Source organism: Gymnogyps californianus, chromosome 5 (genome assembly GCF_018139145.2).
Source record: "Gymnogyps californianus isolate 813 chromosome 5, ASM1813914v2, whole genome shotgun sequence".
NCBI classification, from domain to species: domain Eukaryota; kingdom Metazoa; phylum Chordata; class Aves; order Accipitriformes; family Cathartidae; genus Gymnogyps; species Gymnogyps californianus.
This window is the reverse complement of record NC_059475.1, coordinates 3,163,158-3,188,720: the sequence shown is the minus strand read 5'-3', so window position 1 is coordinate 3,188,720 and position 25,563 is coordinate 3,163,158. Positions and strand designations below refer to the sequence as shown.

The 25,563-nt window shown below is 41.7% G+C and overlaps 1 protein-coding gene across 2 annotated transcripts in view; it reads right to left on the bottom strand.

Annotated features, from left to right (window-relative positions):
* Positions 1-795: 795 nt before the first annotated feature.
* Positions 796-25,563, bottom strand: part of SHANK2 (SH3 and multiple ankyrin repeat domains 2) — a 319,025-nt gene continuing 294,257 nt past the window's right edge. For both annotated transcript variants that reach the window (XM_050897450.1, XM_050897451.1), the window contains 4 exons: positions 17,391-17,521; positions 15,915-16,047; positions 12,397-14,809; positions 796-1,369 (listed from right to left, as the gene is read on the bottom strand). In XM_050897450.1, the coding sequence (XP_050753407.1) occupies positions 796-1,369; positions 12,397-14,809; positions 15,915-16,047; positions 17,391-17,521 (3,251 nt within the window). The remainder of the gene's footprint in view (positions 1,370-12,396; positions 14,810-15,914; positions 16,048-17,390; positions 17,522-25,563) is intronic.

Below are 25,563 nucleotides of genomic sequence, written 5' to 3'. Positions count from 1 at the left end.
TAGTTTAGCTGGTTGAAAACTGGGGGTCTCAGGTTCAAACTAGCTTCATTTTGTTGTACCTCTAAGTGTGCATTCCTCCTCAGTTTTTATGCAACGTCTGCATCGTCTTACAGGTCAAGTCAATGGAGCATGTATTGAACTTGTTCTGCCACCTTGGAAGAGTGCTAAGTATAACTGCAGAAATAAAGAAATACCAGGTAAAACAGAGCAAGGTTACCTTTGAACTAATTCCAGCAGAACAACCAGCTTCACTGCCAACAAATCAGAGAGCTAAACTAGTAAAAAACAGTAATATGAACTCCTGTACCTGTCTTAATATTGTGCCTCTGCTACTAATAAAAATGGGTTTGAATGGTAATGAAGCAATCTGTCCTTTTAAAATGAACTAAGGGTTGGGGAAGGAAGCCTGCTCGGAGACTGAATGTCAAGAAGAGAATAGAGTGCTTTTCAATAAAAAACCGAAATGCTTGCAATTTTAAATTGAAAGAAAAGTGTTGGTTCCAGCAGAAGGGCATTGTCAAGAGATAGTATTTTTGAAGTTAACAATTTTCTCTCTCTCTCTCATAGCTCCCCACAACTTTGAAATAAAATGGCCCCACTCGTGTAACATAATTAGATTTACGTTTGGGCATGTAGCATACAGTCTGCGTTACCGGAGTACCAGGAATTAAACTGTTTTCCCCCTCCCCCCCCCCAATTTTGCTGGCACTCGCAGACAGACAAGGCATTTGGGGTATTTCAGTACCAGCCCATCTCTAGTTATCAACAGAAGTTTGTGAGGCAAAATAGCTATTCTTATCTGTCCAGCAGCTGTTTCAAAGCTCTTTCTATGTTCATTCTGTGCCCAACTCTAGTCACTCCAAGGTCTATCAGATCTTCCTTTTGTAGATTTGGTAAATGAGTGCCATCTATTTCATTGTCCATAAATGTTTCTTTATGTTCACCTAAGTTTAGACTTTCCAACCAATCTGCCACATCTGGTTTAGTCCACAGGTGGACAGGCTTAGTTGTAAAAGGCTTATTTGAGATTGGCTGTTGTAATATTGAGGGAGAAGGAGACCTGCTGCGCCCTGTGGTCAAGCCAAATAAGTCCCCAGAAGGGGGCTGGCTGGGTAGGCTAAATACATCGGACAAAGTTGGAGAAGGAGATGAAGCTGAAGCAGAAGCAGTCAGAGGAGCAGGCATGATGTCTTTATTAATCTCTGTTGGTGAAACCACAGGGCTTGGAGCATGCCTTGCTCCTGAGGTCCTACTGTCATAGTCTGGGGACCTGCTCTGCAGCGTGATCGGCTGGCTGGTTCCAGGTCGGACAGTAAAAGTGATTGTTGTACTTCGTGTACCTGAGACAGTACTCATGACTTCCGTGCTCCTGAAATTGTAAACAGACATGGAAAGTTAGATATATCAGCCGTCAGCTGAAAGGTTGTCCAGATCAACACGTGGAAAATACGGTTTTGGAATGCTCGAATATTTTCATTTTTTGATGAGCAATATCAGGTTAAAAGTACTAAGACAGTATCATTAAATCTTTCCCATAAAATAATCGTCAATGGTAAGCCATAGTTAAAAACAAAACCTTTGCTTATGAGCAGTTCACAAGAACACCTTCCTGAGCACATTCTTCCTTTTTAAGGCTACACCAAATTAACTCATGGTTAAATGAGAAACATCAAGTGGCATAAGCACACAAGCACTTTGTGCTCCCCATGAAGTGCAAGCAGGAGTTGATCTTCCCTCCGTTGTATGGAGGGGTGGGATCCTTCATTTCAGTTTTAACCTACCAGTTTTCCACACTGTTAGATAACATAGCTAATAATAGTAGTTATGGAAAGTATCGGAAGCATTGGATTTTGGATCCTTGGGCATCTACTCAGTGAATTTCATGGTATGTTTGTATTTTAGGGTATGTTTGTATTCCCATTTGTTCCCAGAACATGCTCCGCAAGCTCCTCTTATTTCCCTTTCTGTTCAGCTGGCCTTTTTGTGCTTTAAAAATGAAACAGTCCTTCTAAGGTTCGTAGAAGGACTTCTGTGTCCATTTCCTTCTACACAGAAATTATACTTTGGCAGTTTCACTACAAAACCTAAGGAGACAAAATTCTTGTTACTGTGCACGCCCAGAGGTGATGTCGTTGCGATCAAGTCACTGGCACCTATCTCTTGCCTAAAGGAAATTTCAGATTACAAACTAAGCAGGCATGAAACTTGCCGAGAGGCTAGCTCTGATGCCGAGGCTGACAGGGAGGGTGAAGGAGCAGATGAGTCTGCTTTTGTCTAGTGGCTATAGAACAAATTTAGAAGGAGAAGATCCAGGTTCAGGTGTGTTCATATCATAAAATGCTTAACCCCACAGCCCTTACTGCTCAGGAGAAAACCCTGCCAGTCAGCGTGCCCACTTCAAGATCTTCCACTGAACCCTTGGGTGCCTTAAGCGCCAGAGTTTTTCAGTTTTAAAATACCCTGCCAACTAGGAGAACCTTCAGACAACTAATTTCAGGCACTTCCAGACCAAAGGAAGGATTTATTTATCCTTGAAGCGATGCCATGGACTCCGGAGGATGATCTGGAGGATGCCGCAGTTAGATTTCTAACCCAGACCCTGAGTGAAGCCCTCTGTATCTGAGTGCCAGATCACCCCCAGGCCTGACCTGTCATGCCTGGGCAGAACTGAAGATGACTTGGGTGCATGATGTCAGGTACGAATGCTTTCATTAATAATGCAGATTCACCACTGTGCAGAAAAGATCTTATGGAGCCAAAGAAAGAGCATGGTTCTGGAGCCCCCATATTTAAAGTGCTGTTATGGCAGAAACAGCGGTCCCTTCCTAAGTAACTGCTTAAAGCTTTTGTGTTAATTGCCACCAAATGAAGTACGAAAAATGGTCGACACAGCAGGGGTCAAAACCCACATCTGTTCTCTCTGAGGTATGTCCCTCACCAGTAGATCCGCTTTATAAAGGAGAGGCCCTCTCGTGCTCCTCTGCCCTAGATAATCACGACGGCTTCGCTCCTGCCTGCGGAGTACTGCGACTGCTGGGAAGGAGGGTGTAGCGTGCAGGGTTGTCCTGTCTCACTGGGTCTGCTCCCCAGCGCAGTGTAATTGTGAACGCCCACGGAAGGGGAGTGACTTGACTGTGGTCACCCACATCCTGAATAGAAGAGCGGTTAAAATTTTACATAAAAAGATGGTGGTACCAGCACTTCCTCAGCATCTACCCTAACCCGCTCCCCCTGTGAAGTACTCATCCATTACCACAATGAAGAAATGCGGGCAGCTAACCTGGGGCAACGATAACGGGCTATTAATCCCTTTCTCTCGTATGAGCCTCACTGCAGTCCTGGTAGTACTGAACTGGAGACCTTCTTCAGTGTTTCCTTGGTTTGCTGCTGGCTGTTGCGAGCCCTGTTAGCTACATACTCCCCGCATCACGTCTGGGGCTTTGGCACATAATTAACAAACCTAGACATCAGGTAACCTACAGCACTGCTACACCGACATTCAGAGCACGCTCGTATCACAGCGAGTCTCATTCAAATAAAGCTCCAGTACCGTGCTATTAGAAAAGCACTAAGAATAACTTTGTGGAGAACGTACGTGTTATTCACATGAGCAATCCCACTGTTTTCCCACAAATTGTTCCATATATTTCAATGGGAACAGGGGGATCTTTTTGAGAGTTGAAAGATTGGTACTTCACTTAAAACACAGTACGAACAATACTTATGTCTTAGCACTTATGTCTTTGTAATTTAACAAAGAAAGGAAACACTTGGCAAGGGTTTGGGTGTTTCTTGTGATTTTTTTTGAGCTTAATGGCTCTTATTGTCTTCCAGGACTGGAGCTAAGCATTCTTACAAATAAAATGTCTATGGCAAGAAACTATTAAATTCTACTAACCAAGGGGAGCAAGTTATTGCTACCCACTTTAACTTAGCATTAGGAGTCTCACACACTTTAGTAAGGTATGATATAATTTTAAATCAACAAAAAACCTGCTTTGGAAAAGGTTTGGATAAGTTTGGATAAGTTTGGATAAGTCCTAGTGATTGCAAGAAGAGCAGGATGAGTTTTGTGTAAATGTGGAAATGTCTCCCTATCTCTTTACCTGCAATTACCCTTTTACTTAACTTTCCTGTCTTGCAAATACTAGAAATTATGGTTTTGTATTCACACCTATTGTGGCACTATCAAATGGATAATGAAAATCTATCTTCTGTTATGCTAGATGCCGAAAGATCATTTTTGTTACTTGACTGACAACACCAGGCTCGGTGTACACCTTCTGCTTTGTAACTCACTTTTGCTGCTGCTTCTCTGTATTGTTCTTTTCATAGACCCCCTGTCCATCCTTGTTCAGGAAATCATTGTCACTGTACCTTTAAAGAAAGCACATTAAGCCACTAAAACAAAACCCCAACAAGTAAACTGTGTGCTCTTATTTTAAGTATGCCTTAGACTAGGGTTACCTAACCTTCTTAGACCCACGGGCAGTAATACTGGGTGAGCAAAGCAACACAGGCGACTTTGCTTTCTGTCAGCCTGGATCAAAGTAATGGCTTCGCATGGCTACAAGCAATACTAAAAGATCTGTGGGCATCTTGCTTTTTTCAAGCCATAGGTTCAGGACTACTGACTATTAAAATACATCTCTGGAACAATGATAAGAAAATTTTTTATTTTAGCTGATTAATAAGGTTTCAATACCAGCTCAGTTTGTAGCCACATCAGTACTTAAGCTATTATAAGTATTTACCCTTTTATCAGAAAGCTCAGAGCACTTCGTTAACATTAACAGACTTAATCCTACAGCAACCCACCTTCTTCAAGAAAGTTATTAGTTCTGCTACACACTTGGGAACACAGACAAGTCTGTGAGTCAGTACATGTCCCCACTGCTGCAACAGCGGTCCTGTTTAGGATGAGTTTTAACCACAGCAACTTGAGGTCACTGCTGCCTCCAAAATTATTCAGCAACCTGCAAGACTGAGTTTGGGCTCGGTTCCTAGCTGCTGTGCTTCAGCCGGCTCTGCTATCAGCTCCGCAGCCTTCACGGCACAGGCACAGCCCTCGTGAAGGTCATGCAAGGCTGCTGAAGCCCACAGTTGCATTTCCAGGCTTTCAGTTCGAAGTCTTTAATTCCAAGATTCATTTTTTCCCTTTCCTTTTCCCTTCTTTCACCTGCCATATCAACTCCAGCACGTTATAGAGATTGCTGTACTGTAATTGTAATCCAAGGAAAAAAACACGCATATTTGTGTAACTCCTGTGCATCCTAAATTATAATTTATGACATCTCCACTACAATCTGTGATGCAGATACAGCCTTGAAACCATCAGCTGTCTTGCATTTTACGGTTGATTGGTATTCTGGTCAATAAGGAGCAAGCGCATTCCAGCCGGAGAGCAGGCACGTTTTTGTTGTGTTGTGGGTTTTCCAGATTTTTAATAAGAGCAATTTCTTATGCCTTCTTTGATCATCTGTTATACTAGACATATTCAATCCCTACTAAACCTGCCTAACCCCAAATTTCATTTTAAAAAGGTGAAAAGTCTGACAATTATTTTAAATAAAATTTGCTCTATTAGAATCAGCACATGGTAGTAATTTATAAACATTTGCTGCTCTAAGACTGCACTGATTGCAATGCCCATTATGTTGTCTCATATTAAAATATGAGGCAATATAATTCCTACGTCACAATGATGCGGCCTCCAAGTATAAAAGCCATCAACACAACTTGTAGGCAAGAAATTCTTTTAAATTAGATTTGCAGGATTCAAATTTACTGTTAACTTAATATCAGAAGCAAATCAGTGAAAGATGGCACGCTGCAACAGCTCCTAGGAGCCTCCCATGTAAAAAAAAACCCCAAACCATTATGCTCTCATGGGAGCTGTTTTATCCTGTAACTTGCCAAAAGACTTGCTGTTTCTGACAAAGCTCTTCCATTGTATCAGAGAAAAAAATCTTAACAACCAAGAGAACCAAAGAGTGAAATGAGTCCCTATACAGAGGTACCACGAGAAATTAACTTTGTACAGATTTTTGAGAACACAAAACCCCAAAACTTTGCTTTCATCTCTTATAATATTTTTACTTTATTTTTGGATTGTCAAAGGAAAATTGTATGGTAGGAAAGTAAGACAATAATTGTCTGTTTTGGGGGAAGATTAAGAACAAGGGCTGACGTGATGACTGGCAGGATACAGAGCTGCTTATAATAGTGTTATCTCAGTGAGAAGAATTGAGAAATGGTTAGTGTCTGTTGCAAGTAACACTTCAGTTGGAGCGAGGAATAATCATTCAGGTCTGTGGGAGTCTGTTCAAGAGCAACAGTTTCCAGGCGAATGGCACAAATGTCTGGAAACCGGCGGTAAGGGAATGGTGCTGATGAGGGGCAGAGGACCAGGAGACGGCCTCAGCCCTCTCTCCTTGGAGAGCTGCAGGGAAAAAGGTCAAGGGAAGCTGGAAGGAGAAAGGGGGAAATCCCACAGCTTCCAAGGACGAAAGACTTGACAGTGATGACCGCAGCAGCTCTTGATTATTTCGAGGGCTAGTTTGTCTTTACTTTTAACCTCACATAGGTATGTAAAACTGCACTAATCATCCCTCCCCACCCCTCCACCTCCAAAAATCCCGCAGAATTTGGGCATATTTGAAAAACCATGCCCCTTATTTAGGTGCTCAGACATAAGTTCAGGAATCTGGTCTTACGTGCTCATGTTACCAAAACATTTGCTGAATACTTCTCCGATGAAAGTGGCTTTTATTTCAGCTTGAGACGACATCCTATTTCTGGTTTTAGAATGGCTACCATTTCTGGATTAGAATGATCTAATCCACATTGCACTTTGTAACAAAGTCAACACCAAAATCACTAAAATGCAATAACAATGAGTGAGCATTAAAAAGAAGCAGAATGTACAACATAGAATACTCTGTGCTTTATGGTTGTCACTTACTTCATGGCACTTCAGCATGACCCTCTTCTGACAACAGCAGTCATGACAGCAAATAAAAATGACAAAATGGAATGACTGAAACACTGCAAAAATTACTGACAAAGCAAGCAATCCTGTGAAATTGGCTGACAAACGGTTAACGAAATGAAATGAATCTAATGGGACAGCAGTAAACTGAAAAATCAAGGCTTGAGAATTATCCCACAAGATACATATTTCATCATCTGCGAAATCCAGACATCCTTTACGTAGGATCAGTTCCTATGCAGGACTCGCTGCTAAGTTCAGTTCTGCCTTACCTGTTTGTGAAAAAATAGGAAATTTTCCAGCTAGTCATAAAAAAAAAATTCAGAGATGGACAAAACCCCTGGCCATAGGCAGTTTCACTTTTAAAACTTGTTATGCCGACACAGTACAGGTTATTTTTCCTAGAGGACTCGATCCTGCGTGGTTAAGCATCCTCCATAACTCCCACATTTATAATGAGCGTTTCCCACTACCAGGAGTGACGCCCAACCTGCCCCAGAGGCCACAGGGACATTGTGCAAACACAGCCGGGGAAACATAAGCACCGTTTGAAATAGAAATTGTTTCTCCCTATGGCAAAGCTATTGATCATTTTGGTATGGCGATGGTAGAGAGCAGCAGCAGTTGCTGTTCATTATTCCTTATTAGTACACTGGAGTCGTGGTGGAAGGATGCTGTTTTCACTGGGGGCTGTGTTTTTTCTCCTCCGCAGCCACTGAGTCTATTCTGCGTTAATCACGCTGACATTATTCAGTCGATCTCGCAGGCTTGCACTTGATCATTATGTTGCTAAGCGACTGCTGGGTTCACAGACAGAGCGAGCACTCCTCCCTTAACCTGATAAAAACCCCTGCATTAGCCTTCTCCCCATTTCTGTTATCAGCTCCATATAAAAGTCAGTAGCCTCTCAAGTGAATTTATAGCACTGCTATATTTATAGCATCACGGTCGATACTACCGTTACACGTCCCGTCCTCCTCGCCCCGCTCGCTGACAGCAGAGCATCACCTGCCAAGCCGCGGGGCTCCCCCGGGCTGGGTTTTCCCATCTCTGTACCGGTGCATATCCAAATTCGGAAATGGGAATCACGACCAGAGCTCATCATTGGGACTTTAGTTCTGGGTATTTGGGTCGAATGGAGCCCCGTATCCAACCACTCTCAGCCTTTTCTGTAAGGAAGGATGGGCAAAAATGGAGGAAGTGATGGTCAGATGTTGTGGCCTGACTACATGGACAGACCAGATAAAAATTTCCATCACCAGGATTGATCGCCAAAATTTCTTCAAGTAAATGATGGCCAAAATTGGGAGTAGGATCTGGAGCTCTGTTCCAGAACCTTCTGATCAAACCCTTTAATTATGCCTTTATTAGTACAAAGTAAGCAAGCCCATCCTTTCACTTCTTCCTCTTTTTCCTTCCCCTACCAGTCTCCTTTTTCCTATCCCAGGGCTGGTCACTGCCGCTGAGAAGCAGACGGTTTCCAGCCAAACGTTTCCATGCTCTATTTAAAAATCTTGAAACTCGGTGTCTCCGTAAGAACCACGGAGAACTATAAATACACCATGTAAAATTATTGCTAAACCAATGTGCAGAGAAAAAAAGCCAGTCTAGGGTCATTTTCTAATGTAATAATTGAGAGAGAAGTGCTGCTCAGTACTGTAGAACAATCTCTTCCTAATCTTCATTTATCAAAAACATATAAAGAAGATATTTTTATGGGTTTCTGTAGCAAGCCATTACCCAACTATCTACGATTTAATTCACCTCTATGCAACCCTAACGGGGCAATTGCCATGAGTGAACTACAATTGTATGTTTACTGGCTGTGCAAAAGTAACTCCTAGTGATATTTAGGATTGCTATCTGGGCTATAACTTTATGTATGTCCCAATGAGCAAATCTATATTTTTAATTTCATCAGGCTGCTAGTGCTGTGAACATAACCCAAGCGAGCCTGTGAACAATGTTCCTATTTATAACACTTCCCAATACTTCTCTTTGGCTGAAGGATATGAACAGGCATACTCATTTTTTATCACTTTTCCTTTAGCAGAGCTAACGAGTTGTTCTTTAATTTAGCAGAATCCCTGCTTTCTGTGAGCTAAAATTCCTTGCTCCCTTTCTAACTCTACCTCACAGAAAAGGGCTACGAGCTCTACAATTGGTTGTCTTAGGCTTCACAGTATTAGAAAAAAATCAAGAAACTCTAAGAATTTTAGCTTTAAAATTTAAATATTAGCTTTAATACTTGGAATTTTGGCAAGATGGTATTCCTTGGTCATAATATTTGTCAGCTTTGTAAAAAATTGTGTCAGTCGTGCAATTGGGCTAGAAAGGCTGTAATTTATTTCAGTTTTTAAAAGATAAGGCAGGAGTAAAAGCAGTAAAAAAAAAAGCCTTTGTCTGGGAAGCATCTACCATGCATCCATCGCTTTTATGCAGGCACCTTTGAGAACAGAACTGAAATTTAATGCAGACAGTTCAGGGCATAAACATACATAGCACCACAAAAAGAAATCGGAGCATTTTCTCCACTGTGACAAATTTTGCTATTAGCCTTTTGCTCCCTCTTTCACACTCTTTATCAAGCTCAGAAATCAATCCTCTCTCATCCGCCCCCGGAACGTGGAGCTGGTTATGCTCAGAGAGAGGGGAAGGTGCCAGCCTTGCTCCAGGGGCAGTCGGGAACCGGGCACAGGCGCAGCCAGGCAGACATCACCTAACAAACCACCGCTGGCTTACAAGTAGGACTTCTGAATCTACAGGTGAACTTCTCCATTTACATCTCTCTGCCTCACTCTTGTTAAGATGAAAAGGAATTGCCTGCAGCACCTTTTAAAACATACTTTTAATATCTGTAGATAGTTGATTCTCTTCTGCTGTCTCTGATTTATTACTTTTAGCTTAAAAAAGAAATCCTGAGTAATCTTTTCTGATCATTTTAGTATCTTCAATTCACCTCAATTAAAAAATAATGTAATCACATCAGTTTTGAAAACAAAAGGAAACAAAATACAGCCCCCTTACCTTCCATTCCCACCAGGAATTCTGTGGAGGTGTCATTTTCTTCCACAGTCAAACGGCAGCCAAGAGTTTTGCTGCTCTATGCCACTGTCAACTTTTCTTATTTATTACCTCATAGGTCTTTCGGTATTGTTGTATCCCAAGAGCCTCTCTCTAGTTTGCAAAGATGCCTGTTTGGGTTTACTTTTCAGGAAAGAAGCAAGATTTCAGCCACACTGAAATAATGCTTTGTGTGGTTTTGTTTCCAAATTGAGTCTCTATATTCCATAATGGAGACTATGTAATTTGCCAAAGCTGAGTTACAAGAATTAAAAAAGCTAAAGGACAGAAAAGCAACATAACTTTCTAACACTGTCCAAGTCAGATCTTTCTCTAAAATGTAACATATATGGGACTACTCTTGCTTACATGATAGTTTCCTTTTCTCCAATGAAGTGATATAGTAGTTTTTCAATTTTTTTTCCAGCCTTTATACCTGTTCAAATGTCTTTTCACCAAAAAATGTATCTCTATTTGCTTCTATTTTTCATTTTCCTCTCAGTAATGATAATACTTTGACATATTTACAGTACATTGTAGTTGCCAGCCTCAGTTATTTTCTAATAAAATAGGGACACTAAAGATCTCTACTGTAACGTGGAAATAACTATCAGTTCTAATACAAAAGATGATAATAATATACATATGGAGCTAGAGGCAACATGTTCACATGGCTTAACAAGAAAGACGATCAAGGTCTAGCAAAAACAGTTTTCTTGAAGACATAAGAAAAATAATATGAAATGAAACTGTCAGTCATCTGCAAGACAAGATTTATGTAAATTCAAGCTTAGTGCACAAGTATTGATTTTACGCTTGCCTGAGGTATTCTCAAACGTATGGCGTTCAGTTGCTGTGCTAACTTTGTTTAAAGACTGTCCTCATCAGGCAGCCAGTATATATTGTTTTTCTTGTACAGTTTTTCATTGTATTTTTTTTCATATATTAAGGTTTTTCCTGTACAGACAACTCAATTTCTGCTCCGTTTAGTCAAGGGCCACTGACAGGAATTCCAGAATTTCAGTGGTTTTCTTCCATCTCTTCATTCTAAAAATTGTATCACCTCCATACCTCCCTGCCACCAGTTTGATGACTTCCATCTTGCAGGAAATAATATAACTACCTGACGCTGAGGCTTTTGATCACACTGTTTTCTGAATGAGCAATCATTTGCAATTAACAGAGTCACTCTTCCCCTAAAACCAAATTATCTTCATGCACGCAAAGAACGGCAGCTTTTCAAAGGCTGAGTTATTCATTATCCAGTAGATTAATTCTAATAAAATTTCCTTAGATGGTATCTTTTATTAAAAACAAAGTCAGCACTGCATTTCTGCAAAAAATGCATTTCTATGGAGCAGTCCGGGCCAAACAACGTGCAATACTTCAGTAAAAGGTACATTTAACTGCTGTATGTAAGGCCAAACTATTCCACACCACAAAAAGAAATACCTCAGGCTCTCAATAAAGCTAACAAAATTACCTTTTTTCTTCTCATAATTGTGGATTTCATGATATTATATCCATATTCCACACAAATGCGACTACACAATTACTTGTACATTTACCCAATGGTGTCTGACTACTGTGAGTTACTTATCACTTAAGTACCTGTCAGAAACCACTTATATGCAAACGTATTGCACTGCGCTACCAGGGATGCTGCTGTTGGGAGAAATAAGCCACCTCCTTGAACCTGTAAACATCAGAGACTATTCACTAACAAGCGTGTGCAATAGAAAGTAAGAACTTAAACCCCACAATACTAAGTGGCAGAGATGCTAAATTAACTTTTTAGTAATAACAGGAAAAATGCAAAGTGATTTCAATGAGTGATTTTCTAAGATAGCTTTATACTTCATGATAAAGTGGATCATGAGAGGTATCAGCATGAATCAAATGACATCACACAGTGAATGTGAAGTAAGCCTAGGCAAACCCACTTTTTTTTACCTGTTTGAAGCCAAAATAAGTTACGGGACTGAAGAAAAATTAAATTATCACCACATTTTAAAAGAAAAATTTTTTAAAGAGAAAAATACTACTTAAAAGTAAATCTAAGTAACTCACATCAAAACAACTGAAAGGTTCGTGGAAACTGTCTTTGAAGTTGGAGAAGACTGAGAAAGCTCCTGTCCTATGGTGCAGTCTACACAAATGCTGACAATGTAGGAAATTCTTCCCCTCTGCAAAATCGTTTGTCATATAGACTATTCATTAAGCAAACATGTACAATAGAGAGTACATTCTTCTTTAATCTATGTGATTTACAGGGGAAGTTAGTGAAGGGATGGGAAAAAACCAAGCCTTTATTAGAAAATTATTTGGTTAATTACATTTACCTTGTACTGAGACTTGCAGTTTTTGTTCCAGTAGGTGACTCCAATCCTTCCCCTGGCTTTGAGGATTTCTCTCTGTTCATTTGTTGGAGTATTGAGTTCAATTCACTAATAACATTAGCCTTTGGGCCTGAGAGAATTGGGCTTTTCACCTCCGTCACGTCACCCCATAGCTTAGATGTCCTTTGGGGAACAACTTTAGCCATATTGGGCTGTGCGCTGATCGGAGGTGGGGGCGGAGCGGGAGGAGGAATAACAAAGCTGTCTACAGTTTCTTCAATTAGCGCGTCCTTGTAAAGTGCATTGCTTTTGTTGATTATGGGCTTCATTTTTGGCTTAGGAGGTACTGGGGGTTTGTCCACCAGAAATGTTTGCCCATCTGCATAGACTGTACAAGTATCCACGTTCTCACCCCCTTCCGAGGATAAGGTAGAGATGCTGGACACCGTTGAGATAGTGCTGGTTGTCTCTAAGTGATGGTCACTACTACTTCGGCTGTCTACCTCCTCAATCCCAGAGTCAGTGACGTTATCAAAGCTGTCAGGGGGTGGCAGAAAGGAGGCAGGCAAACAGTTTGAAAGACCCACTTGCTTTTTACTGTCTAAGGAATTTGTTGACTGGCTGGGGGCAAATGGCGCTGGTGAAGGCGTGCCATTTTTTCTTTGCTTAATCAAGTCTGTTAGAGCCGAGCCGGGAGCTGCGCGGTCGTCGGGGATATCAAAGCTGTTGGCGAACTCTAAGGGGGGTGGTAGTGGCTCAGTAAAAATAAACTCCTCATCGATATCAACTGATGCTAAGGGCGGCGGAGGGATGCGGAACGGCAAGATGACAGGGTCGTCGACAGAGCTCGCTGCTACGATGGTTTTGCAGGGAGATGCCGGTGGCTCAGGCGCAGCGGGCACGTTCAGCTCACTTTCTGCTTCCTCACTCCCCTCTGGCCTCTCTGGCGGTGAGTTTTCAGGGTTCGGTTCCATTTCAGCTGTCTTTTCCTCTTCATCTTCGGGCGTATCATCTGACTTTGCTGTGTCCACGGTATGAACCATTAACAAGCCAGCTGACTTTTGCTGCGAAGTATCCACTATGTTTATCAACATGTTTTTCTTCTCCTCAGCTTTCTTTTCTTTCCCTGCATCTGTTTCATACTTGTTCTCAGTCTCCTGCCGTCTCAATGGGCCACGAGTATTTTGCCTAGTGACAGTAGCAGTAACAGGAAAAGTCGTTTCAATATTGGGTCTCAGCTTTGTATCGATGTAAAGCGGTTTATTAAGGTCAGCTTTAACAGCGTCTCCTTTGCCTGGAATCTGCTGTGTTTGTTCTTTCATGGCTCTGTCCCTGGCAGAGAGAGCGAGGGCTAGTGGTGAGTTTGGATCTAATAGCTTGCCTGTGACCGGGTGAACGTAATTATCTGAGCTGGATGCATTCGTGGACTTAGCTGCCACTGTACTGTTTTCAGTACCTTTCGTTTTGGCCGAAGCATTTAATGTCCTTGAATCACTTTGATTGCTGGGTTCACTGCTATTAAAAAGATTTTCAGGCTCTCTAGGTGCGGGAATCGGAGATGGTGACATAAGCTGTCTAAAACCATCTTCACTACTAAACATTGCTTCATCGGTAAATTTAGATTGCCTCATGCGTGGTGTTGGTGGTGTTAGTCCAACATCCTCATCTCCTAGGTCCGTGGAAAGGAAGGCTGGAGAATTACGCCTTGCTTCCAGCCTCTTTTCCCTGTCTCTCACTGCTCCCGCAATGGCTGCTGCAAACGGGCTGCTGACACCTAAGCTATCGTCGGGTCGGAGTTGCCCAGGCTGCTCTGAAGACTGAGGATCGATTTCCATGCTGCTCCCTTGGCTGCTTTTCCCACTGCTGCTGGTGGATGGCTCCTTCACAATAATTGTCGGGATTGGAATAGAGCAGGTCTTTTCTGGACTGTCTTCAACATTGGATTGTTTCACCAGCATCCCCTTCCTCCTCGCTGGTTTGGCTGGCACGTAAACTGCTTTGCTTGCAATCTTCCCAACCTCAGAATATGGGTTTTCTGGCATCTGACCCCTCTTGTTCCTGAAATTTGCCTGAGATGCGGCACTCCGACTGTACAGGTCTTCAGAGTCCAGAGAGTATCGGTCCAGTTCTCGTCTGTAATAGATCCCCTTGTCCCTTATCATTGTTCCCACATTCTCAGGCCTAACCAAAGAAATTTTTGCACCTGAATTCTGATTAAACGGAGGTTTAATAGTTCCATAGCTCCTTGATGTCGGGGATTTGGGAGAGTTGTACAGAGAGGGAGAGGGCGGTGGTGGTGAAGGAGGTAAGGACTGTGGTGGTGGTGGGATATCTTCAGAGGTGTCAGGCATTGAAAGACTTCTGGTAAACTTCAGCATAGGAGGAGCCAAAAACTGCCGTTCTTCCTCTGTTATTCCTAAAAATCAGAAAGTATATTTAAAACACTGTCTTCCACTGGGATCCCTCACATCATTGTATTATTTCTGCATCCAACTTAAAATGCCAGGGTGCATTTCACATGACATGAGGCATATGCAAAATTATGAAAGAGGTCTTTTGGTTGATTCCTACCATAAGCATTCTTTCTTGTTGAACTTCCAGAGACCCAGATGCCAGAATTAAAATGGATGCTACAGAATTTTAACTAAACTGATCCTTGATGTGTAGGCAAATGTTTTGGTTTTATGTATCATCAAGGTAGCTGTAGAGAAGCAAATTTTCTTTGAAAATTATTGAACAGGGAAGACCTTCTGTGCAGAAGAGTAGCTTATGCCTTGCTCTAGCACTCTATAAATGCATATAATAATGCAACTTAGAAACCTAACGAATTTTTAAGATGCATTTGAAACTTAGCAAAGGGACTGCGAAGATTCTATTGGGGAAAAAAATCATAATCTTTCCTTGCAAAAGATGACATTATATTATTAAAAATACAACTTTTAACATAAATAAACTGGATAACATTGGGATAATTTAGATGCTAATTTTACATCAGCATAATGTGTTTCTAAATTGATAAATATCACTACTAAGATTACTACCAAGAACAAAGCAAGCCCAGATTTGGTCTGCTCTTTTTTTCGCTTTTGTAAAATCATCTATTGTCATCATTTGGAATGAAAAAGAGGTGAATTTTATTCCATTTGATCAATAGGGATTCCTTCGTAAACTACACAGCATTACAACACTTTTGCCTCAATAACAAAGAAAAAAGGAACAACATTTTGCCCTAGGTAATGCATTGCAAAGGGCTTGTATTGATCTTTCTTTTTTTCCTTCTCACTGCCTTTCCTTGTTAGGGGGAACATTCTAAAGAAAGGAATTAAATTACAATTCCATAATACTTTCCTACTGCCATCAAAGCTGAATTTGGAAATTATATCATCTTACACACAAACTTCTTTTCTCATGAACTTTGTATAAAAATTAAACAGTCATTCACTGAGGTAAAGATGTTGGAGAAATATGCTTTAAGAAAGAAGCAAAGTTACTGAAAGTATGTGATTAATGCACAAGCAAACTATACATGAGAAGCATTTTACCTATAGATTTTTGTCTTCTCATTGTACCCCGAGGTATACCCAGAAAAGGACCTTGAGGACTCCCTGGTACAGTGGGCGTCATCACAGCAATACCCTGTCTCTCATACATGGACTACAAAAAAGCAAACAAAAAACCCCACAAGCATTAAAGCATGCAAGTCTTTCTCTCACACGTAAATAACTCTTCTGTCATATCTGCTAATCCACTATCCCTTTTACTTAGAATTCTTATGGAAAATAGCAAATTTGGTATTATTTTGGGGAGGAGGTGAAGAGAAAGGGAAGGCTGGGCTTTATTTACATGTTATTAAAAGGACAACAGCTGTAAGTGGAGTTAGTTGAAATTATTTACAAGGCAATACGTTAAGTTCCCAGCACATTTTGCGCGCTGTAAGAAAAACGAAGCATGAGCAATGGCATTTTGTTTCGTTCACTTCCAAAAACCTAGCCACACACTGCATAGGTATTAACGTTCACTCTGCACCAAGCTGTATGCCCTCTTCACTTCTGAAGAACAGACCTGCTCTTGCACAGACTCAAGGTGTCTTGCACAAGGTGACACTGGCAGTCAGCGTCTCAGCTAGGAACTGAGGAACGCCACCTGAATCCCAATGCACTCAACTGTCCCTCCTTGTAGGTCATCACAAAATTATTTGTTTTCTGCCTCTTAGAATAGCCTTAATTTCCTTCCATCCCAAGCTCCTGAGAACAGCAAAGTGCTTGTTGTATCAGGACTGATGCTCTTTTGGAGGGGTGGGTAATGGAAAAAATACATCTAAACTGCAATAAAAACAATTATTGTTTTCACAGGCAAAATTCTGTAAGAGCAAATTCTGCAATTGAGTAATCCAATTTTAGAGCTCTGGAGTTTAAATTTTTAATACGTGCTATAGTATTAATTAATAGTCAATTCTTCCCTTACAAATCGTCATGTATTATTTAATCAAGATATTATATATGCCATTAGGAATAATAAAAAACCTGCAGTAGGAGAAACCTTCACGTTAGTGGAAATTGTATGGCTGCACTAACTCTGGTGCTGAAACTGAAACAGCATACCTTGACTTTCAGCAAAGTTTTTTAGCTTGGGTTTAGTGTTGCACTGACACCTTCAAGTTCAGAACCTACTGGCGTCTCACCAACTCAGATTACAGGCAGAACAAGTTCACATCTGTTTGAATAACACTGAGGTAGCAATGTTGTTGATGTGACGGTCTCAGAACAAGGGTATAATGAGAAAAGTTTTACAGGGGTACGCAGACTCTTCTGTTAAAAAACTATTATTATTAGGAATACAGAGTAGACCATGCCTTAAAGTTACAAGATAGTAAAAGTAAAATGAGTATATAATGCAATGTTTGTAAATTTGTTTCTGTTGTTTGCCCTGCACGCTGCTGAAAGACCCCCTCCAATCAGTTTCAGAAGTGAAAGCAGTACTTCATAGCTACCACTCACATTCATATCTGTAGCTGAGGGAAAACATCTACTAGAAGGCCGCTGTTTAATAGTTGCCACTCTTGAGTCCACAGTTGCATTGTCTGCAATTCTTGATGGCTTGGAAACTGGTACTATTTCATCCACCTTATCTGTAATATAAAATTATTCAGTAAAATAAATATCATTTGTCCAAAAATTGAAAATTTAAGTATTGCAAGGTCAAAGGAAGAGATTTACTTTTCAAAAAAATGCAAAGAAAAAGTTTTTTTGGCATTTTAACAAGGCAACGCTTGAGCATCATAAGTCGTGCAAGCCGAGCACTTTTTATTGCTGCTACATAACATGCATGCTTTAGTTTTAAGCCTGCATGCATTTAATGTTTACTTAGTGTGACTCGAAAAACAATCCTCTTCTTCAAACCTTCAAAATGTGAAGGGAGAATATCTATATAGAAATGGAAAGAAGACCTTTAGAAATAATGAATCTGTACAGCACTGTTTCAAATAGAGATAAGCAGACTGTACTTAGTCATCAGAATTTCAGTGATATTTTGGACAATAACAAGTACTCCAGAAGTGCTCTTTGATGCCTATTCTCCTTAAGTAATCACATCCTAATTTATTCACACTCTTGGATTATTAGATTAGCATTAGTAACTGCATCATTTGTTTAAATTAAACTTTTATATGTATTTTATATTTTAATAACTGGACAGTCTGGGAATGTATTTAGTTGTGGTCAGAAACAGACCAAATAGGCAGAGTCCAAATCTGAACGAGAACTTCAACATTTGGATTTGGGATTCTGATCTACCATATGACGTGATGACAAAATATAGCGAAAACTTTAATCAAGATCTTCTGAAGCTTAGAGCGTTAGTTTTAGCCCCGTCTCCAACTTTGGTCCCAAACAAGGTTCATCAGCATTTCATACATAACGTTACTCCCTCAGACTGAAGACCTCAAAGTACCATATAATCAACTAACTGTAGCCTGACAGCTCCTTTATTGCCACTTCTACTACTATGAAACTAAGGCATGGAGAAACGAAATGACTAGCCTAAGCCAGCAGAATGGTTCAATTTTTGAATCTATACTAGAATCCAAACTTGAATCATACCAACAGGTTTCCTTACTACGCCTTCCATTGCATTTGCTTTCCTGTATCATGGTAATTTAGTGTCCTCTCCTTTGAAGTTTCACCAAAGCAAGGATTAGTTATATAGCCTGTGGTATTTATGTGAGTGAAATACCTTAGCCTGGTCCTAGGCTTTCACAATGCGAGTCAGAGCAGTGTTACTTTTCAGCAATTAGATCCGTCTCCCAAATGATTGATTATTTGCTTCAGCAAACAAGGATAGCTACTTCATTAGGATATTATAGACTTAAAAAACCAGGGTTTTGGTGGTCTAGAGATGGTGTTACTATGCCGAGTATCAGATTTAGGGATTTAAGTTTTACCTCTCACTGGAGAGCAGCGCACTCAGGGCCCTGGATATGGATATGGATGGGAATAAGGCTGGAGGAAAAGAGCTTTTGATCCCTCTAAACAGTAGATCTGGCTGATGCAAGGATGATATTTTAAATGGGAGAAGAAGAGAGGGAAGAACTTTTAGCCTTCTGGTTAGGAAGAAGGTTGTCCTAGAAGTGGATATTTCAGTGTCACAGAGGGTCAGGGAGCAGGCAGGAAAGGAAAGGTTGAGCAGAATCAGTAAGCTGAACACTGTTGAAAACTGTCTCACAAGAGTAGTGTTGCTGTTTCTTTTCAATTGAAGTTAGCATTCAATTCTTTTCATTGGTCTGCTTTATTTTTGTGGGTTTTAAATCATCCAGTGGAAGGAGAAAAGGAAAAAAATTCTTAAAATCATCACATGTATTCAAAAATAAAACAAACTTCAAGTCACATTTCATAAGCCTTTGTAATACAAACTGTGAACTTCTGAAAGAAAAATATCTGCACTTCTGCTCAGCAAAAGGCATTAGAAAGCAATGGTGTAACCATGAACATTTGACCTATACAGCAAAAATATGGCTAGACTGTAGAATCGTACTCAGGGGATCTATCACCAAGAGCTTCAACTGGGCAGAGATTTCCTGTTAAGTCTCTCCCACCCTTTTTATCATCCCAGAAGCCAAACAATTGGTCTTTGGGATACAGAAAGAAGGAAGTTTTGGAAACTGAAGCACTAGGTACTCAAAATCTGTAAATAAGAAATATAAATATGTCATGTAAGAACCGATCCCCTTTATTTTTAACAGACACATGTAACCATATACCCATTCAGACAACAAAAAGCTACAGGGAAAGAGTGATGAGGCTATGACAGACACTTGAAAAGCATGAAAATATTTGTTTGGGGATGAAACATACATACCCTCCAACTGCACTGATTTTGCTAGACAATACTAGAAGTCAGATCCTAATTTTGGATCTGACCAAAATATCAGTTGGTACCAATTCTTAATGCCATCTACTACTTCCAGTTGGAAAAAGCTTTGTCTTGTGTAGGTTTATTGCAGGTTTCTTGTCTGTAGACAGGTTCTCAGTCCTTCTCACCCTATAGCTGCTCCCATTCAAGTGGTGCTTTGTGCCTTGCCAAGTCTAGCTCAAGCACTTAGAAATGGGAGGAGAGCACGTTAAAGCTTAAGCTGCTTTGCAAGGAACTCTTTAGGGGTTCCTCGCGTAGTATTTCCAACGGCAGCCCTGCTACGTCTGCGCAGCTTCTTCTTTTGCTCTACTGCCTTTGATCAGAAAGCAAAGGTAGAGTGGAGGTTGTCATTTTAAAACTACAACAAAAAAATTTGAAGCTACAGAAGCAGCCAGCGTGTGGAACAAGATTTATTCTAAATGGCAGCAGCTACATGGCGGGTCCTGCAGAATACGTCAAAATCTTAGCATCTGGCCGCAACTGCACCACACTTTTGAAGTGAAAGCACTATGTAAAATAAAAACATTCTCACTGTATTATCAAACGTGCTAATTAGGCCAAGAAAATTAACTGGCTGAATTGTATTTAGCTTCATTCAAACTCATCCCAAAGAAATAAGACGTAAGCATATTGGGACAAACTTTCACTTGGGTTTGCCTTTAACTAGGCTGTTCATATCCACAGTACCAGTGTGCAAACCATGTATGCACCAGAAACACATGTTCAAAAGGCCGCACATACTGGAATAATTTGTCAGGCTTACTAATCGGCTTCTCTCCCACCTTCTTGTGATCTTAAATACGCTGCAGCATGCATTTCTCGTACCAATGAGAGGGGAATCTTACAAGCTTGTGTTGGAATTTCTCTGAGGATACCTTTACAAACAGTTTTAACAAAAGAGATATAAAAAAGCCACAGAACGGGTGCAAAAATTTGCACCTGGTGTGAGGTGTGTCGACAGTGTGGCCAAAGAAGCACGCCTCCAATGGTATTCTTAAAAGGAACGCAGCTGGATGTAGTTGGAAGGGAAGAAATATTCTGCAGTGGAAAAAGCCTACATTGGAGGTTGGCCATGCCAGCTGCATTTCATCATTAAACCGGTCACTTAGCAAAGTACAGCCACAGGCACGCACGCACACACACTTATAAGGAAGCAATTTGTGGCTGACTGGTAGAATAACAAAATATTATATCTGCTTTATTTTGAATAACTTCAGTCTTGCAGAAAGACAGGGAAGAAGAGTCTATGGCTCACTGGACAGAGAGCGCAGCTCAGTTGTAATCATAGAAGAGGATTTTTAGGCCTACAATTATTCTCTAGTATTTGCCAGAGGAGGAATTCATCACTGCTTTGCCATATAAACTCTTCTGAACCTTGACGAGAAGTTACAACGGCATGTTGAGAGTCAAACACAGGAGCCATGCTACACCTGTGATAATTAGTTACCACCGCTCAAGGGGCTCCTGGCAACAGCATCCTTTCGGAGAACTGTCAGGGCTACCACATGTATAAGCCAGTCTGATGCCTCGGCATGCATATAGCAATTTGAGTGCCACTATATTAAATTCCCCCGAGAGAGGCAGCACCACCAGATACAAAATAATTTATTGCAAAGTGCATTTCCATCTGCCCTGTGGGTTACCAATTGCACCCATGCTCTGCTCAGGGTGCCAGCCCTCAGGAAATTAGATGGCCTAAAGGCACAGAAAGTAGTTGCATTTTATCAACATGTAGGTCGTCTCTGATGAAAAGCTCTTAATCACAGACATAGTAGCACAGTACCCAACAGCATGTCATGACTTTTACATTCTCAAGAGGTCTGGCTGCTAGGCAAGTTGCTTTTTTTTCTTTTTCTTAAATAATTAATATCTGTCATAATTACAGGGGACAGTCTCCTCCTAATAGATTTGTTGCAGGAGATGGCTCTTATCCCCGTAGAACACATTGCTTAGTGACTCCTGTTTCAAATCCCCAGACTCTCTCAGAGGAAAAATTATAATGCTGCCCATCAAACCACCAGATCCATCATAAAAGGAACTTTGGAAATGAGAGTCAGGTGCCTAGATAGATCTGGTGGCACATCACTATACAGGCCCCAAAAGATAAATATGAGGTATGATCCTGGCAACATTACTTATTGTACGACATAGCCAAGACATGTGGATTAGCTCCACCGAGGGTCTTAGAAAGTGAGCTTGTCAGACCCACAGAGGATAAGAATGATCATGATCCGGTACAGGCTAACCCCAACACCTCAGGCTGGCATGCCAGAAACACCAGGCAAAGACTGATCGAACACAGTTTTGGAGGTGAGTATTGCCAAGACCTGTATACTTACCACCAAGTCCAGAATGCTTGCTCAGAGGGGATGGGATAATGGAGAAAGAAAACTCAAAAAACAGCTGCCTCAAGAAATGACTTGTATTTGTAAGAAAAGCAATGAATGCCTGGCACAGAGTAAAAAAATGCTCGTATGAAGTTAAAGTGAAAGAACAGAGGCAAATGTTCTTCAAATACCAGCAGCACACATCGTTAACAGTGCAAATATAAACTACAAAATGTTAGACTAATCTAGTCAGCCAGAATACAATGTTAGCCAATGTAGGAAATGGTTGAATTCTGCCACTGATGGCCTTATGGCTAAGAATTAAAAGGACAGGCACATTAAAAAAACCCCTAAAAATCCTATGGTGTGGTTATTTTTTCTTCCCTCCCCCTTTTGCCTGGCGTGTAGGCATGGGCAACGAGGCCCTCTCGGTTATGGCTCTCTGCAGCCGGCCACTGCGACAAGGCAGCGTGGCCTGCGGTGGTTCTCGAGAGTCGCTCGTCCCTTCGGCCCCTGGTAAGCACACAGTGGAGGATGCCACTGCGTCCTCACCAGTCCATGTCGAGGCACAAGTTAACTCAACATGGGGTGTGGCTCTTTGGGAGATGCGTGTTTCAAGGACCTGCGTCCTTGGCTGCTTGAGGAAAGCTAAAATCTCTGACAGGTAGTTATGGATGGCTCTTGTGGAGGTAGCCACAATGCCCAGCTGCAGCTCCATACGGCCCATGGACTGTGACATGAGACCCATGGACTGTGCATGCTCCCTCTTGATATTTTCCAGCAGCTGCACAATCCTACTGTTGGTTTCCATCAACAGCTTCTCTCCCTCTGTTAGCTGGGGCTGCCCTCTCCAACCCCGATCCCTAGGGACAGGCTCAACACCGCAGTGCTCTTCATTCATTTCATCATTTCCCTCCTCCTCCTCAGGAGAGTCACTTTCAAACTGAGGAGTCCTACTGAGTGACTGATCCCCAGGAGACTGTATGTCCATGGCACACTCGGGAGTCCGCGCTGGCGTTTGAAATCCCTCAAAATCCTCCCCAACGTTGCTGTGCGTTTCAGACGAGGACAACGGCCACTGCCAGCTCTCTGTGGTCCTGGCCGGCGAGTCTTCGTCAGAGGCAGGCACCGAGGATTCCTGTTCTTCAGCCGGCGTGGACGGCGAGCTCCCTCGGTGACGGCCGGCTTGCCCCGAGGATCCAGGAACCTCCCCATCTTGTTCCCCAGTGACATCTGGCAATCAAATAGAGGAGCAACAACCACTGTATCTGAGGCCAGGCAGATGGAGGTATCTACATGCATTGGACAACACATAGAAAGAAGCCAGTTGGGAAGCCAGAGTGTATGTGTTTGGGCAAACGGAAGGGCGGACTAAAGTTTAGTGACTGCATTGGGCACGTTGCAGTTGACGTTATCAACCGCTTTTGGTATAAATGCACACTGTCCTGTACCCATAACACACACAGCCATGCTGCAACCCAAGGCAGGAACTACCAATTCACCTCATCATGACTGTGACAGGAAATGTCAGTGAACCTATCAAAAAGCTCACCTATGCACTGCAGTGGTGTCAGTCAGAAATCCCTGGGACGAGCTCAGGGCCAAGTGTCCAATTGAGCTTCCTGGGGTGCCAGATGTGCTCCACCACTGGCTGAGGGCAGCCCTTTGTTGTTCTGAAGCACTGCTGGCTATCTTCGCTTTTGTCCGACGTCTCACGTCACCCCCACCCCCAGTGCGCTCTCTCCCAAATCACTGCTGCAGCGTGACGGTGGCCGTCCACAGCATTTATCCTGCGAGCAATGCCCTCCCCAACATTTGCTGGATTTTTCTTGTTCTTTTCTCCAAACAGCAGGTAATGCTATCTGAGGGCATTGCTCGCCAGGATCTCATCGTCTTCTGAAAATAAACTTAGTTTTGCCCTCCCCTGGCTACCTCTTCCCTTGCCTGAGGGCACACAGTGGAAATCTGGGTGCAAGTGCTTCCCTGTGGCAGCTTAGTGTGCAAAGAGGCATTGTTACAGATGTTAATGAGGAGGATATTAGGTATGTGCTTACTCTAACTCCTCCCCTACGGAAAATGCACTCCCAAAGGCTAGAAATGGCTAAGCTTTTTGCACCCACAGCGATCACTGGCGCATAATAGAACACGATCTGCCCAGCACCATTCTTGATTACGTGAGTCAGTGGCCGTAACTCTCACCCTTTCCATGCTTCAGATAAAAAAATGATTCCACTTCATTTTTTTGGGGGGGGGGAGGGACAATTTGGTCATCAGAAATTAATCTGGGGCGGTCTGGCTAAAATGTTGCAGTATGGTAGCCCAAAGAGCCTGCGTCCTCACGCTCAGGCAAGGGATACGTGAGAGAAGCGCTGTTGTGGGTAAGAGTGTGACCTGGACTGCAGTGGCTGACTGTTGCTAGCTGGCTGGCTGTGCTGCTCACGCTACAGTGGCCTGAATGCCAGATCAGTGTCACGCCTACTCTCTGGCATCCCAGTCTTGAAAATGGTGTTCTTTAAGGATTAATTTCTGCTCTTTGAAATACTTTATATGCTGCTCTTCAGACCTCAGTTTGAAGCTGTAAGCTTACATCCGGAAGGTGTTGCTGAGGTCATGTTAAATGATACTTCTGGTTCTGTTTATGAATCAGGGTTTTTTTGTTTGATTATTATTTTTTTTTTAAATATGGTTTTAAATGAAAGCTCCTTCTGACAGACCCATGGATCCCTCCTCCTATATATCAGTCCCTATCTACCCTAATGTGGCACTCATTATTTCTACACCCAAGTGCCTCCAATATTATACTGCTCTAAAAGGGATTCTGTGTGGCTTAATATAATTATGATTTTTTAAATGCTAAAATAATGGATATTATTTGTGCATTTAGCATATTCACTACTTCAAAGTATTCACATTCAAAGTATTCACATTCTCTCTGTGTCTGGCTGGACTGTCCAGTTGCATGTTTTATGGAAAGTGAGGATGAGATTGTACTTGTAAAAAGGCATGAGCTCCTTATGAAAATGAATTTTAGGGACAAACTGTCATGCAATCATTGGCTCTTCCACTCCCTGGAAATTTGAAAGGGACTGTAACTGCTTCTTCCTTTGCAATTCTTCTCCCCCTTTGCCTCATACAGCTGTAGCTGCAATCCTTCATTAACAAATCTCTCTTAACAACTATAGTGTAGGACCATGAAATTATTTCTCAGCATTTTCCTATTTGAGTACACATGAAAAAAAGAACAAAAAACCAGGGGACCTATTTTTACCACACATAGCAAACACACATTTCAGTTAAATTCTATGGAATCAGAGAAAGATATGGGATCATATATATTCATTCTGGTAGAGCCACTGGTCATACAAAATGTCTTTGTATTTCTTTTGACATGTCATCAGAAAATTCCTCGTATTTGAAAACTCCATTTTCCTGACAA